Below are 13,317 nucleotides of genomic sequence, written 5' to 3' on the forward strand. Positions count from 1 at the left end.
GGGGGAAAATGTCACTTTTCAAAACTTAATTTTAGGAAAAATTGTTAGTTTGTCAAATTACGAAGGTAAAATGATATAAATTTTAAATATTATTATTAAATAATGATTTTACCTTTAACTCTAACTTAATTTTGGAAAAAAAATTATTAATTTTTCAAATCATAAGTGAATATTTAGATTTTTGAAAGTTAAAAATTGAAAATTTGAGATTTCACTATCATCTAATCAAACTCTGTAGTCTCAATTTACATATAAATATAGTTTTATAAGTAATATTATATGCATCTATTTATTTATATATTTTATCAATTAAACGACGCCGTTTGATTGCGACAAATAGAAATCGAAAGGGAGACGTTTCTGCCAATCACGAATTTTTGAAAATGAAATAAAAGTAAACGTTATAAATTACGTATAAAGGAGAGACTTTGTAGGGTGACTGTTTCCATTTCAAGCTCTCTATCTCGAGTTTACAGTTTCTTTTCTCTTTTAAAAATTCTTTCTTTCGTCTTCATCTTTGGTCTGCATACTCAGAAAGCAACTCCAACGCGCTTTAGATATCTCAAACAAAAAAGTATGGGATGGCTGCCTTGTTCTGGCAATTCCAACAAGAAAGCTAAAGCTAAGGCCAAGGACAAAATGAAGATGAATCAGAAGCCTGTTGATCGGATCAGTTCCGTTACTGGTATGTATAATAAATTCAGTTCGAGTAGTGTTAAAAGTTTGGTTCTTGTTCAAAAGCAGTGTGATGTGACCCTTTCTATTTATGCTTTATTTGATTCATTGGTATGTATTTTGTTTATTACTTTGTTTGATTTTCATATATTTTAGGTAATTTTTTTGTATATCTTTATCTGGGTTTGTTTGGGATTGATAAGAAATTAGTAATTCGGATGTGTTATGTTATGTATGATAAAGATAATAATTTGTTAGTGATAAATTATACATGTTCACTTGTTTAGTCTGTGTTTATGGGGACTATTGGTAGTGTTCTTAGGCTTTAGGATTTCTAGCTGATGAACTTCTAGATTAATGTTTTTAAAGATTAGAGAGGTGAACTCATTTAGTTGCTAGATTCTTATCTTTTCTTTTCTATGCCCTAATAGTATTGATGAATTTAATCTTTTGATTCGAATCTCAAAGTGATATATCCATTAGAGGGGAATCATTATCTTAGTAAGTCACTACATATATATATTGTAAATGGCTTGAATTCTGAACCTGCATCATATGGTTTGAGGTGACATTAATGAGTATTAAAGCTAACAAATGGGGAATTGATGCATATAAAATTTGCTTTCTTTCTGGTGCTTGTCTTCATCATTTTTTGTTTGTTGTTTAGCTGCCAATGATTCTGTTTTGTAGCATTTGTTGTGGGAATTGAATATGTCTTGCCTTCAGCTCTTGGCATGACATTTATTCCTTCTGTTTTTGCTCTCAGAGAAATTGAAGACAGATTCCTCCTGGAGTGTTAAGGAGTCATCTCAAAACGGAGGGTCCGACCACATTGCAGCCCAGACACTTACCTTCCGTGACTTGGCAACTGCAACTAAAAATTTTAGAGCAGACTGTCTCTTGGGAGAGGGGGGTTTTGGTAGAGTGTATAAAGGGCATTTAGAAAGTACTAACCAGGTTTGTCAACTATTAAATATTGTATCTGTTACTGGAAACAGGCAGATAGTTTTTAAACTGTTTAAACAAATATCACATGTGTTTATCCTTCTGCTAACATCTGGGGTTTCTGCACCATTTTAATTTTCTGGATTGTGGATATGCTGTAAGTTGACACTTGAAAACTTCTTATTGTGTTTGGTGTAGGTTGTAGCTATCAAGCAACTAAATCGTAATGGATTGCAGGGTAACAGAGAATTCCTTGTCGAAGTATTGATGCTAAGTTTACTTCACCATCCTAATTTGGTTAATCTAATTGGTTATTGTGCTGATGGAGATCAAAGGCTTTTGGTTTATGAATATATGCCTTTGGGATCTTTGGAAGACCACTTACAAGGTAGAAAATACAATGATATCACACATATCATTATTTTACCTTTTCTTTTTCACGCTCACTTGATTGCAGTTCTCTTGTGCTATTCTGCAGATATTTCACCTGGTAAGAAACCACTTGATTGGAATACAAGAATGAAAATAGCAGCTGGAGCAGCAAGGGGATTGGAGTATTTACATGTCACAGCTAATCCCCCCGTTATATATCGAGATTTAAAATGTTCTAATATTTTGCTTGGTGAAGGATATCATCCCAAGCTCTCTGATTTTGGCTTGGCCAAACTTGGTCCTGTTGGAGATAACACCCATGTATCTACCAGGGTTATGGGCACCTATGGATACTGTGCTCCAGAGTATGCAATGACAGGTCAACTGACTTTAAAATCAGATGTGTACAGCTTTGGAGTTGTGCTTCTGGAAATCATTACGGGCAGGAAAGCAATTGACACTTCAAAAGCTGCGGCAGAGCAAAATCTGGTTGCATGGGTAAGAAGCAGAAATAACATATTGATTCATAAAATGAAACTTTGTTTCATATTAACCACTGGTTGGTCTTGCCAAATCTGAATTATTTTGCATTTAAACAGTAAAACTTCCTTATTCAAAACCATGATTATGTCCTGAATATCAACGAGGATCAAAAACAAGAGAAATTTTTTGAACAAGGAGTATTAGCTTTATGTAAGTTTTGCAAATTTAACTTTAGTCTTCTCGTCATGGCAGGCAAGACCCTTGTTCAAAGATCGAACAAAATTCTCTCTCATTGCTGATCCAGAGCTCCAAGGTCAATTTCCTTCAAGGGGCTTATACCAAGCTCTTGCTGTTGCAGCAATGTGTGTCCAGGAGCAGCCAGATATGCGACCAGTTATCGCTGATGTTGTCACTGCTTTGACTTACCTGGCTTCTCAAAAGTATGACCCTGATACTCATATCGTCCGAAGCCCCCGCTTGGCCCCTGTTACTCCTCCTAGAGCAAAGAGAGACAGAGACAAAAAGTACAGTGGTGGTAGCGGATCTGAAAGAGATCGAACCAGAAGATTAAGTTAAGTTTGGTCGAGTAATTGGTGACAAGTTTCTTTCTTGCATTCCTAATATTGGATTTGGCTCCTTTCATGCGTGCCATGGAAATTGCTTTGGGGAGACTGATAAAAGCTTCTATGCACATACCTGAAGAATTTTTGTGTTCTTGAACTATATGTCACAAGGCTCAGGATTTTAGTTTCAATGCTTGATGACTGCATTAAGAATATGTGTTCTTATTAAATTTTGTATAAAGCCAAATAAGACGTGTGTTTTCCTATTTAACTTATTGTTATATTTTTGTTGTTAGGGAATATTTGCACCTTTTTTTTTTTTACTTGATTTCTGAAGTCCTCACTTTGATTAGTCTCGACTTGACTGTTTCCAGCCTCATCAAAACTGTATTCGAAGACAATTCTCTTGTGCATTTCACTCTATGAAAGCTTGTCAAATTAAAATGGGTCAATTGGCATAATCTTGCATCAAGAATTGAGACCCAAGTGAACATTGCAGCAGAATCTTTTTACTATGCGATTTCAGGATGCCAATAGCCTTTAATGAAAAACATTTCCTATCATGGCTAAGTGCTCTGTAAAAACTCATCTTATACAGTGCAGTGAACTCTGAAAATGGTGCTCACTTTTTATTCAAAAAAAAAAAAAAAATCCTCTTTGGTTGTCTGAAACAATGATAATTTACAACTTAAACTGTTTAGAAAGGAAAACAAAAGCACCGTAAATACATGATTGAGATATTTATACAACTAGATGGCTTTGATTGCTGGCCATGACTTATATGAAAGTCATGGCACTGAAGCTATTAATCCAGCAAATTCTCATAATGGTCTGCAAATTAGTTTCTTTCTGTAGAGTGGTTTAATACAGAAAGTCATGGCACTGAAGCTATCAATTCTCCAAATTCTCGTTATGGTCTGCGAATCAGTTTCTGTGGAGCGGTTCAGTCTAATCTTTCAAAGATGGATTGTTGTTGCTGGACTCCTCAATTCACTGGGCCTTTCTTGCCACATGCAATTTTAGAAACAGACAAAGAAAGATGACAGAAAGCACTGAAGCATTAGTGCCTATATTGCCTTTCAGAACTACATGAGGAAAAAAATAAACACTGACAAAAATGTCGTGTGGTGATTGATTTCAGGCAAATCAGGCAACATCTCTATTTTAAACCCAATCACACTCCTTTTCAATGCATGAATAATAAATTAACCAATACTAAGCAGGCAGAAGTAAGGGTGTACCTTGTTCCTGTCGAGCCAACTAAATATACCTATCTTTCTTCTGATGCTGTCAACTGGGGCTCCATGGTTGTCCATAGGCCTAAAAACACACTACAATAATAAGGCACCTAGTTTATCCACAAGAATTAGGCCAGTTGTACATAAAAATATTAGATTGATGTTGACATAATTTATATAACATAGCAGATAACCTATGTGCATAACATTAGAGAGGAATGAATGGGATGAAAAAATTCAATGATACTGTTCAAGAGAGAGGTGGAAAAAACCGAATGCCATTCATGTTTGATGGTTCTAGTCTAATTTGAAGTTCTCTTCAGCAGTAAGCATGATGGTAGAGAATTCAATAATATTGTGGGATTAGATTTCCACCATGCGAAGAGGCAGAATCGTTGTATATTTTAAGTGGCTCAAGAAAATTATTGTACAGAATGGAAGCTTGCGTATTTCAAACAGATACAAAACACTGACCAGCTACTTTAATTCTATTTTTGGTAACTAAGGCCAGTGCACACTTTGGTAGACTTCATTGTCCAAATTTGTTTAAAGACACCCTTAATGATTATCAAGATATTCAATTTCCACCTATAATTGACTATTAACCAGATTGGATTTTCAAACTAATTTCAAAAGAATCAGTGATAGATATGTCACTGCATAAGCTTTTAAAGCAGAATTAGTTGGCCAGGTCAATTATCAAAATAATAGAAATGAAGACATAAAACAGATATGATGTGCAAAAGTTTCTCAAATACCCTGGAGCAGATACTGCTTTAGATTGGCCAGATTCATATTTCATGGTAGCCTCCAGCATTGATTCTGCCATAACAACCCTCTTCTCCATCTGAGCAATGGAAGCCATAGCCTTCTCATATTTTTCCTGCATATATCTTTGGTTGAGAAGAGAAAATCATACCATAGGAAAGTATGGAAATAAAATACTGCCAAGTAAGGAATCACCAAGTTATGTGGAATTGAATCAAATAAGAAAGACTATATGGTTTTCATAGATATCAAAGCACACATAAGAGTTTTTAAGACTGCACTAACAGAGGACAATACAGTAATAATAATCAAATTTCAGCTTCACAGAATCTCTTTGATGTGTTTTAAGGAATCTACCACTGATGTTTCTCAAGTCCCAACACTGCATACAACAAAGGGACTATGCCATGTCATGAGACATCAGATAAAATTACACATAAGTAGAAAGACATTGTGCGGCATGAAATGAGCATAACTAAGATAAAGTGATCAATCAAAAGGCCTCTCTATAAATCAAAATACTTGATAGGATATATGTTACATGTGAGGAAAATCAGGATATGAAAAGGGATAAAGGTACCTGAAGCATGGTAACTGCATATTTCTGAGCAGCTGCATCTTGCTCTGCAGTTCTACGAGCATCTTCAGTTATTTTTTGCTCTTGCTCTACCCGCAGAAGGACCTACAGCACATAAGAGCAATCTAAAGATAACTACAGGGCCCATAACATGAATAAGAATGATCATTTTCAGAACATAATACCAGCAATAGCAGAAAACAAGTTCAAACCTGAAGCATTGCAGATTCTTGTTCTTTCTTGTCATCTAGAGATTGCTGCAGCCCAGCCAACTCTTGTTCCAACTGCTCAATCTGCAGCATTGCAGATGAATTTTTAAATCGCCCAAGCAATTGAGTGACTTGGAGTTCACAATGGGAGACTATAATCATTTTTCTTAGTGGCTTGGGGAGCTCTTAGACTAAGGAGAAAATGAAAGAATGTTAGCGTGTTGTTTAATGAGTACACTGGCATAAAGCTTTTTCATAATCATCTTTATTAGTAGCATCTCAACTAATTGATTGGAGACTACAATGTATAATTTAAGTGCAATTTTATAAAGGTAAATCAATTGACACAGTCTTCTACAATATTTCTGCTTCAAAAGTTCAAGATGAAATTATCAAGTGTTGGAAATTACGTGACATGCAATTCTTATGAGGAATGGAATAAAAAAAACAGCACAGGCATATGTAAAAAGGAGAAACAGGAAAAAAAAAGGAACTGCATATCTTAGTAATGCACACTGAAAAAAATGTTTCAACTGAGGTTATTCATCACATCCACTACATCAGCATATAGAGTGTATCAATGAATCCAATAAATTTTAAAAGCAACACAACCATTTCCAATTTTTTATATATATATATATATAGAGAGAGAGAGAGAGAGAGAGAGAAGTGTGCTGCATGTTTACGTTAACTAGTATTATTATGATACATTTTCATTATCACAATGGGAAGACATAATAGAGAAACAATGTTTGTACACATCAAGCTTGAACATACCCTTGCACTCAATTCACGTCGATTGTCATGTTTGACCATCTCCATAAGTGCTGTCTCCAGCTCTTCGGCTCTGAAAAGGAACAAACACCAGACATAATTACAATCACATTAATAGCACCAAAATAATTCATGATAATGAACAACTGTATTTCTAATTTGAGGAGCCATTCTTTGTTTCAAAATTAATGCCACACACATGATCAAATAAATTTCCTGATCTTAGAACTTATAGGTCTCACCGAACTAACTCTTCAAAGAGATGGAGATTGGATACAGAATGATGACCCCATGAAATTTCTAGAAAGGCCTAAAACAAACATTAATTCAACAATACCAATAGCATCCCTCTCCAGGCTTCTAAATAAATCATTATTTCCTAGGGGAGAAAGACAGGAAGAGGATACAGAGAATTAGAGAGAGACCAATGGTCCGAGGAATTTATACACACTAAATAGCTTCACACTGAACAATTAAGTACACCAAATACATATGTATGAACAATAGAATTAGCAGATTGAATGAAGCAAGTAGATAACACATGGCAGGAAAGCAACTGCAATGGTTAAGGCCCCTATAGAGCAACTGAAAGGTGTGAGCTTGTTTTTCTTGTCAAAAGAGTATTCTGCAATAGATCTACAATAAAAGGGAAAAAGAAAAGGATGCAGAAAGTAGACACTTCATAACCCTATTTTGTGGTAAAAACTCTTGGGTTCAACTAAGAGACCAAAGGTTCAAATTGCCTTGGGCCACCAACTTGGGACATTATATCCCACAAGTTTCCTGATTGCAAAGGTTAAAGAGTTCGAAATAGCCCATCGTTTAGAACTTGGTGAACATGCCAGGAATGTCGAGGGATTTTTGTGCACTAAATATATGGACTATAGATTGCACTAACCTTAGTACAGCAGATCTTTTCTCCTCCAGTACCCTGCACAACTCTACTTTCAACCAAACCACCTTCACACAAACAATTAATGTTAAAATTTATAATGAGTTGCAAAGTCATTCATTTTTTCAACTAATTACAGGTGAATTACTACATGACATGACTAAATTTATTAATTAGTAATAGTCAGTCTTACTGAACTATTGTATACAAGATATTAATTTTCCTCCAAAATGCAATGTGAGTTTTTTGATATTGTGATGATAAAACCACAAAAACATTGGAAACTATATCAAGACCATAACAACTTCTAGTTGACATGCTTCAACTCAAAATTTCATATATTGTGCAACATCTTGAGAAGAACTGGCATCAGTCAGTAATGATTTTATAGCCTCTTCAACAATTTCTTTCCATGCTACAGGATTATGCTGAAGCATTGTGATTCTCAGGAATGAATTGGTCAACTTGTCTGAGAATATCACCAAGAAGAGAGCAGCCAGTTATAATTAGAACTAAGTCAAAATTAACAAGGTCAAAGAGAAAGCTTCAGAAAGACAGTACTAACGTGCACATGTGGGTGGGGGAAGAGAAATTAAGAGAGAGCCACCTGTTCTTGAAGATCTGGTAGTGAATCTAATTCAGAGTTGATAGTTGCTTCACTAAGTAAATCATCTAAAGTTGAGGAAGGAGTCTTCGTATGAGATTCTCTACGTGCAAGTGCACCACCTAACTCTTCAGTTGTCTTATTTTTCTCTATAACTGACTCACGGTCATGTTTAAAACTATACAGCTTCGATGCAACCCCCTTTGGATCTTTCCAAACTCGACTCCCTTTTGATCTTTCCTCTACTACCACTAGTACAGCAGGTCTATGCTTTTCTCTCAATTCTTGCAATTTGGCTTCAGTCACAGTCAAATAGCCCATGCAAGCAGTCAAAACAAGCTGACTGCTATCAAATGTTGATCCAGCTAGGGACTGCAACAAAGTAATGGCGTCCCCAGCGTCTTTAGTTGTAACTAATGCAGGACCTACATGAAATGCACATGACAAAATTATAGGGCATAAAATACCATAAAAGAGTAATTAAAAGCAACTAATTGCACACATTTAACAGTTAACCAAGCAATATAATATCTCATTACCATATAACTCCATCAATGCAAGGGCTGTCCGGAATAGCATAACACGATTTCCTTCGTAAAGAAGAACGTCCCAAACTCGAAGAACTAAAGATAAAGGAATCCATTCAGAATGTAATTTTAGTACAGTCCTACAACACTAGGATAGAATGCAACTACATGACCAATGCACAGAAAATTCAGTTTTAAAATTTATCTTCATATTAGTTGAAATGTTTAGGCTACATCAAATAGATCTCACCACTTTCCCAAGGAAGCATATTCACAAAAATGGAAAGGAACCAAGGTCCAGAGATCCATGTCACCTGCACTCCCAAGTAATCCAGATGATTAACTGCACCATAAGAATAAATGGATAGAAAAAAATTACCTGCAGTGCTTCATGTATTGGAAACAATTATAAAAAGATGGAAATTAATACAGCTAATGTAATATAAAGTAAACAAACCCAATTTAGGAAATCTTTCGCGGACCAGCTCCTCGAAGACAAGTTGGTCAACCTAGTAGCAGACAAGAATGTTTCATCAGAAATTAGAAAACTGTTCAACACTCATTATGTACAAGACCTATTAGCATCCAAATGAACATGGAACATAATGCTAAACCTCTAACAATTTTTCTAAAGGAATTCAGAATAATGGAATAACACCTGAGATTCAACCATCTCTTCTGTATAGTACCCATCAAAATAATCGTCAATAATTCCAACAAAGGTCCTGAAATTTTTCATCAAAAAAAAATTCCAGTAAGCTAATTTGGCTAGTATTGTATTAATGGATTAAGGATAAGAAAATCATACCTAGAAATTACTAAAAGGAGAAGATATTTACTATTTCTGAAATCAATTATCGAAAAGAATAATTTACTCCCATGAGCAACAAAGAGAAAGAGGGAGAGGGAGAGGGAGGAAGCCATATCTAATAGATGCTCCAAAATAAGATAACACGTCATTCAGAATTCAGAAGATATCATGTGTGTGCCTATTTGAGGGGAAGGAAGAAAAAGGATTGAGAGGAGAAGCTTCCAAAACCTACCAAAATGCATTTTCCTCTGGCATCAGAAGTAGCAATATGCCAGCAAAGAAATTCATTGCCTGTGTTTCAGAACCATGGTGAATAAAATTATCAAAAATATTATCACATCAACCAGAAGATTATCAAATGATTGAACAAAAATAAAAAAAAGAGAGAGAGAAAGTGATGGTGGAATCTAAAGATAGCAGAAGAAAAATGATGCATGCTTTGACAGGTAGTGAACATATTTAGGGAGAGATAAAACCACGGTTGCAGTTTGACAGATTCGCCGAATATAAAGCTTATACCAAGAACCCAAAATGTAGCAAGAAGACAAAAAAGGTTAATCAGGTACCCCTAGCAATGTTTTGTTTGATGCAAAATGAGTTCTAATAGCTCCAAAAGTTTATAAACTTCCTTAATGCTTTTTCACCAACCGACTATGTGCCATCAAAACAGCAGTGAGTGTTTCTGCTTTGGATGCTTTACATTCCTCAAGACATTTTAGGTTTGCTCCTAATACCCATGGAGAATTTACAAGGTACAGTTCTAAATAACCAGTGAGGGGTAACAAGGCAAAGAAGCATCAGCAGAATCAAAAATACCAAAATAAATAAATAAAAGGACTCCAGTTACCTGGCAGTACCCAACAGAAGGATTATGTCGAGCATATGCTAAAAGTAAACGCCTCAAGGAATCCCTACCATTCTCATTCAGTGCAGGATGGCCCGGAAAAGTCCGTGGTATGTCCTGTAAAGTCAATTTAAAAAATAAGTCCACCGAGAAATCTGCTTTACAATGCAAAGAAAAAGAAGTAGCACGTACGAATTGAAAAGATTGAACGATAAAATCCAAGGCGCATGCATCTATTGACCTTCTCAATCTGCCTTTTCCATTTCTTGGGTACACCAGATGTATCATCATGCTCTTTGCTTTCATCAACATTGGTTTCTTGCGCCAGCAAATCCTGATAATATCTTTCCACTCGTCGTGCCTTAACACCAACAAATGCCTGCCATAACTGTAACGGAAAAGCTACAGTCAGTGAATTTTTCACTATTAAAAAAAATTAATTTTAAGAAAATGAACACTTTCAACCTCACCTCTCCTCTGAGATCCTTTGGCACTCCCCCTCGAACAAGGCACTCCAGTTCTTCTTTCCAAGGAAAGTATGGCTCAGGTGAGACATCATTTCCTGGAGCACTTTCTGTGCTACTCTTCAGATCCCTCTCATTTGGTGTCTCAGTAACACAGAATTTTTCCTTGATTCCCTCCTCAGATTCCTCTTCTAATAATCTTGCTTCATCTATTGATGGAAGATGGTCTTCACTTTTGGTTATCTGCTCACCTTTCATGTCCTTTCTTCTCTTCACACGAAAACCCATCATACTCTCAATGGAAGATAGTGATGGTCTAATCTGAGCCCATGTTTGGACCTTACGGGCCTTTGTTTCTTTTGAAAGTTGCTCCTTTTTGGGGTCAATTTTAGTAGGACCATCAGAAACAGAGTTCCGACTTGAGTCATGCCCTTCCCCACCTCTCTTCGAGACAGTCTCTTCCTTCAACTCAGTACCTTCGGCCTTGTCTACTTCCACACCCCTCTCTGAAACAGTGTCTACTTTCAAGTCAGTAGCTCCGCCCTTATTATCTACTTCCACAGTCTTCTCTGAAACAGTCTCTTCTTTCAAATTTTCAGGCCCAGTGTTGTCTACTTCTATGCCCCTCTCTGAAACAGTCTCAGTATTATCACACTCATTCTCTCTCCTTCTCTCTAGCAAAATCTCTTCTTTCAACTTAGTGTCTTCACTGTTTTCTGTTTCACTTCCACTCCTTGATATAGTATCCTCTATCAACTTAGTAGCTTCAGCCTTGTTCTCTTCATTGTCTACGTCATGCACAGTTCTCTCATTCAGCTTGGTAGTTTCAGCTTTGCTCCCTTCACCCTTCAGGGAAACTGTCTCTTCATTCAACTTAGCAGCTTCAGCATGCGATAACTCCTCATATTTCTCTTCGGGCGAGTTTGGTTGAGTAGCTTCTTGTTGTTCAATGAAATTCTTCCATTTTTGTGATCTTTCCTCTTCCTCTTCCTGATACCATACACGTATCAGTAAGCTGGACAGAAAACACTTCTTTTACTTCTGTTGCTCTGTTATTTTAGTTTTGATGAAATATACTTCACAAATAATCCCAAAAGTATTGTCTATTTAAAGCTCCAACTATTCTGAAGGATATCCAAAGCTGAAATGCAACATATATACCTTATCTCCTACCTCTTTCAGTTATCTAGTATTCATTACTTAAGTATATATTGCTTTATCAACTGTAGACCTAAGTTGAAGCCATAGAAAGTAATTCTAAAAGGACAATCATTTCTAGTCTCTAGCTTAACACATGCATGATGCATCTGCCTGTTAGGATAAATTTCTAATCTAGGTAACTGACACAAATGTCACATTAGTGAAAATTAAAAAGAAGCTTCAATGGAAAATACCTTGTAGATATCAGCGTACTCTATATATCTTTCAACATGCTGAGGTCTCAGAGCGAATCCATAGGCGTCTCTGTCAACATCATTCTCTTTATTAATCTCACTCAGACAAAAAAGAAAATTCCCAGTTCTAAATTATTAACTTCAAACCACATACACCATCAAACAATTCTTTAAATAATATAAACCAGAAATAATAATATTATGGACAATACAAAAAACATTAATCTGCATGGAAACTTGAGTAACCTGGAATCAACTTCCAATGAGCGCCTACTCAACAAGGATAATAACATGCTTCACAAAATACTTCAATTCTACTGCTGCCCATAGCTCTCTTTCACTTTCACACTCTAAATCCCTTACTACATAGTAAGATCTTAACACTGTTATACGAAATGTTATCACTTCAAACAAACTGAAAAACTAACTCGAATTTCTTGCCCGAAAAACAAATAGAATATAATAAAAAAACTAATAAATTAATCATAAAGACCTTGTTAGCTAACGATAAGATTAATATGACACGTCAAGACCATACAAACTTCAAAACAAGTAAACGTTGGATTTAGAACTTGTCAAGTTTATTCATTCAAAGATTCAGCGGAAAATTAGGGTTAAAGTACAGGTGGAAACATGGAGAAGATTAAAATCTGTAAATAAAACAAACAGAAAAGAAGAAATATAGATGTATCACCTCCTGTGTTCTTGTTCGAAGTTGGGGATGAGATTGAAGAGATTTTCCCGCATTATAGGGAGATCGAATCAAAGCTTGTTCCTTGATTTGTGGCAACTAAGTTTCAGCTTTGGCTTCGTCAGACTCTGGTCTGGTCTATGTTTCAAGGCTTCGTAGTGGTCGTTAGAAGGCGGTGACGTGGAGCTTCTAATGAGCGGGCTTTCGTGGGTTCTGCTACATATACGGTGTTTGATTATGATGATGCTGACACGTGATTTACAAATTCTGTTGGTGCCACATGTCATGGTTTTCAGTCTTTTGACAGTCCCTTACAATAGAATCGGTTTCGGAATCGGGAAGGGGAGGCTCACTCTAGTGTATGTGGGCCTATGATAACGACCTTGTCACTTAATTTGGTGAGTCCACGTTGCTACGTCTGGTTTTGTCGTAATGAAGTGTAATATCTCCGTTATTTCGAACCCCTCAGATACGTGCTAGCAAAAA

At 36.0% G+C, this 13,317-nt stretch overlaps 2 protein-coding genes across 10 annotated transcripts; one reads left to right on the forward strand and one right to left on the reverse strand.

Annotated features, from left to right (window-relative positions):
• The first annotated feature begins 424 nt into the window (after positions 1-424).
• LOC123201526 (probable serine/threonine-protein kinase PBL7) lies at positions 425-3,333 on the forward strand. Of its 3 annotated transcripts, none has more exons than XM_044617080.1 (5): positions 426-685; positions 1,442-1,632; positions 1,819-2,008; positions 2,078-2,490; positions 2,728-3,333. In XM_044617080.1, exons 1-5 carry the CDS (start codon positions 577-579, stop codon positions 3,049-3,051), a joined length of 1,227 nt encoding a protein of 408 aa, XP_044473015.1. In that variant the 5' UTR covers positions 426-576; the 3' UTR covers positions 3,052-3,333. The 3 variants fall into 3 exon arrangements, with proteins under 3 accessions (XP_044473014.1, XP_044473015.1, XP_044473016.1); XM_044617081.1 differs by having other exon boundaries at positions 428-685; positions 2,099-2,490; XM_044617079.1 differs by having other exon boundaries at positions 425-685; positions 1,819-2,490.
• A 308-nt stretch (positions 3,334-3,641) lies between these two features.
• On the reverse strand, positions 3,642-13,304 carry LOC123201525 (TBC1 domain family member 30-like). 7 transcript variants are annotated; one of them, XM_044617078.1, is made up of 19 exons: positions 12,835-13,299; positions 12,387-12,502; positions 12,141-12,210; positions 10,753-11,736; positions 10,524-10,670; positions 10,286-10,399; positions 9,671-9,729; positions 9,286-9,352; positions 9,085-9,136; positions 8,878-8,970; positions 8,640-8,723; positions 8,104-8,525; positions 7,503-7,564; positions 6,608-6,677; positions 5,834-5,914; positions 5,625-5,726; positions 5,035-5,159; positions 4,280-4,358; positions 3,642-4,049 (listed from the first exon to the last, which is right to left on the reverse strand). In XM_044617078.1, exons 2-19 carry the CDS (start codon positions 12,431-12,433, stop codon positions 4,029-4,031), a joined length of 2,679 nt encoding a protein of 892 aa, XP_044473013.1. In that variant the 5' UTR covers positions 12,434-12,502; positions 12,835-13,299; the 3' UTR covers positions 3,642-4,028. The 7 variants fall into 7 exon arrangements, 4 of the variants coding, with proteins under 4 accessions (XP_044473013.1, XP_044473010.1, XP_044473011.1 ...); XM_044617075.1 differs by lacking the exon at positions 12,387-12,502 and having other exon boundaries at positions 12,835-13,298; XR_006498830.1 differs by lacking the exon at positions 12,387-12,502 and having other exon boundaries at positions 3,642-4,037; positions 5,035-5,169; positions 12,835-13,301.
• Between the last annotated feature and the right edge of the window lie 13 nt (positions 13,305-13,317).

Source organism: Mangifera indica, chromosome 18, assembly GCF_011075055.1.
Source record: "Mangifera indica cultivar Alphonso chromosome 18, CATAS_Mindica_2.1, whole genome shotgun sequence".
Taxonomy (NCBI): Eukaryota; Viridiplantae; Streptophyta; class Magnoliopsida; order Sapindales; family Anacardiaceae; genus Mangifera; species Mangifera indica.

Excerpts from the sequence above, each read along its gene's own strand:
- LOC123201526 (XM_044617079.1), top strand. The coding sequence starts at position 577 with ATGGGATGGCTGCCTTGTTCTGGCAATTCCAACAAGAAAGCTAAAGCT. Across the intron at positions 1,633-1,818 it reads ATTTAGAAAGTACTAACCAG|GTTGTAGCTATCAAGCAACT; the intron begins GTTTGTCAACTA and ends TGTTTGGTGTAG. Across the intron at positions 2,491-2,727 it reads AGCAAAATCTGGTTGCATGG|GCAAGACCCTTGTTCAAAGA; the intron begins GTAAGAAGCAGA and ends TCGTCATGGCAG.
- LOC123201525 (XM_044617075.1), bottom strand. The coding sequence starts at position 12,887 with ATGCGGGAAAATCTCTTCAATCTCATCCCCAACTTCGAACAAGAACAC. Across the intron at positions 7,565-8,103 it reads TACCAGATCTTCAAGAACAG|GTGGTTTGGTTGAAAGTAGA; the intron begins GTGGCTCTCTCT and ends GTTTGTGTGAAG. Across the intron at positions 4,359-5,034 it reads AAAGCAGTATCTGCTCCAGG|GCCTATGGACAACCATGGAG; the intron begins GTATTTGAGAAA and ends GTGTGTTTTTAG.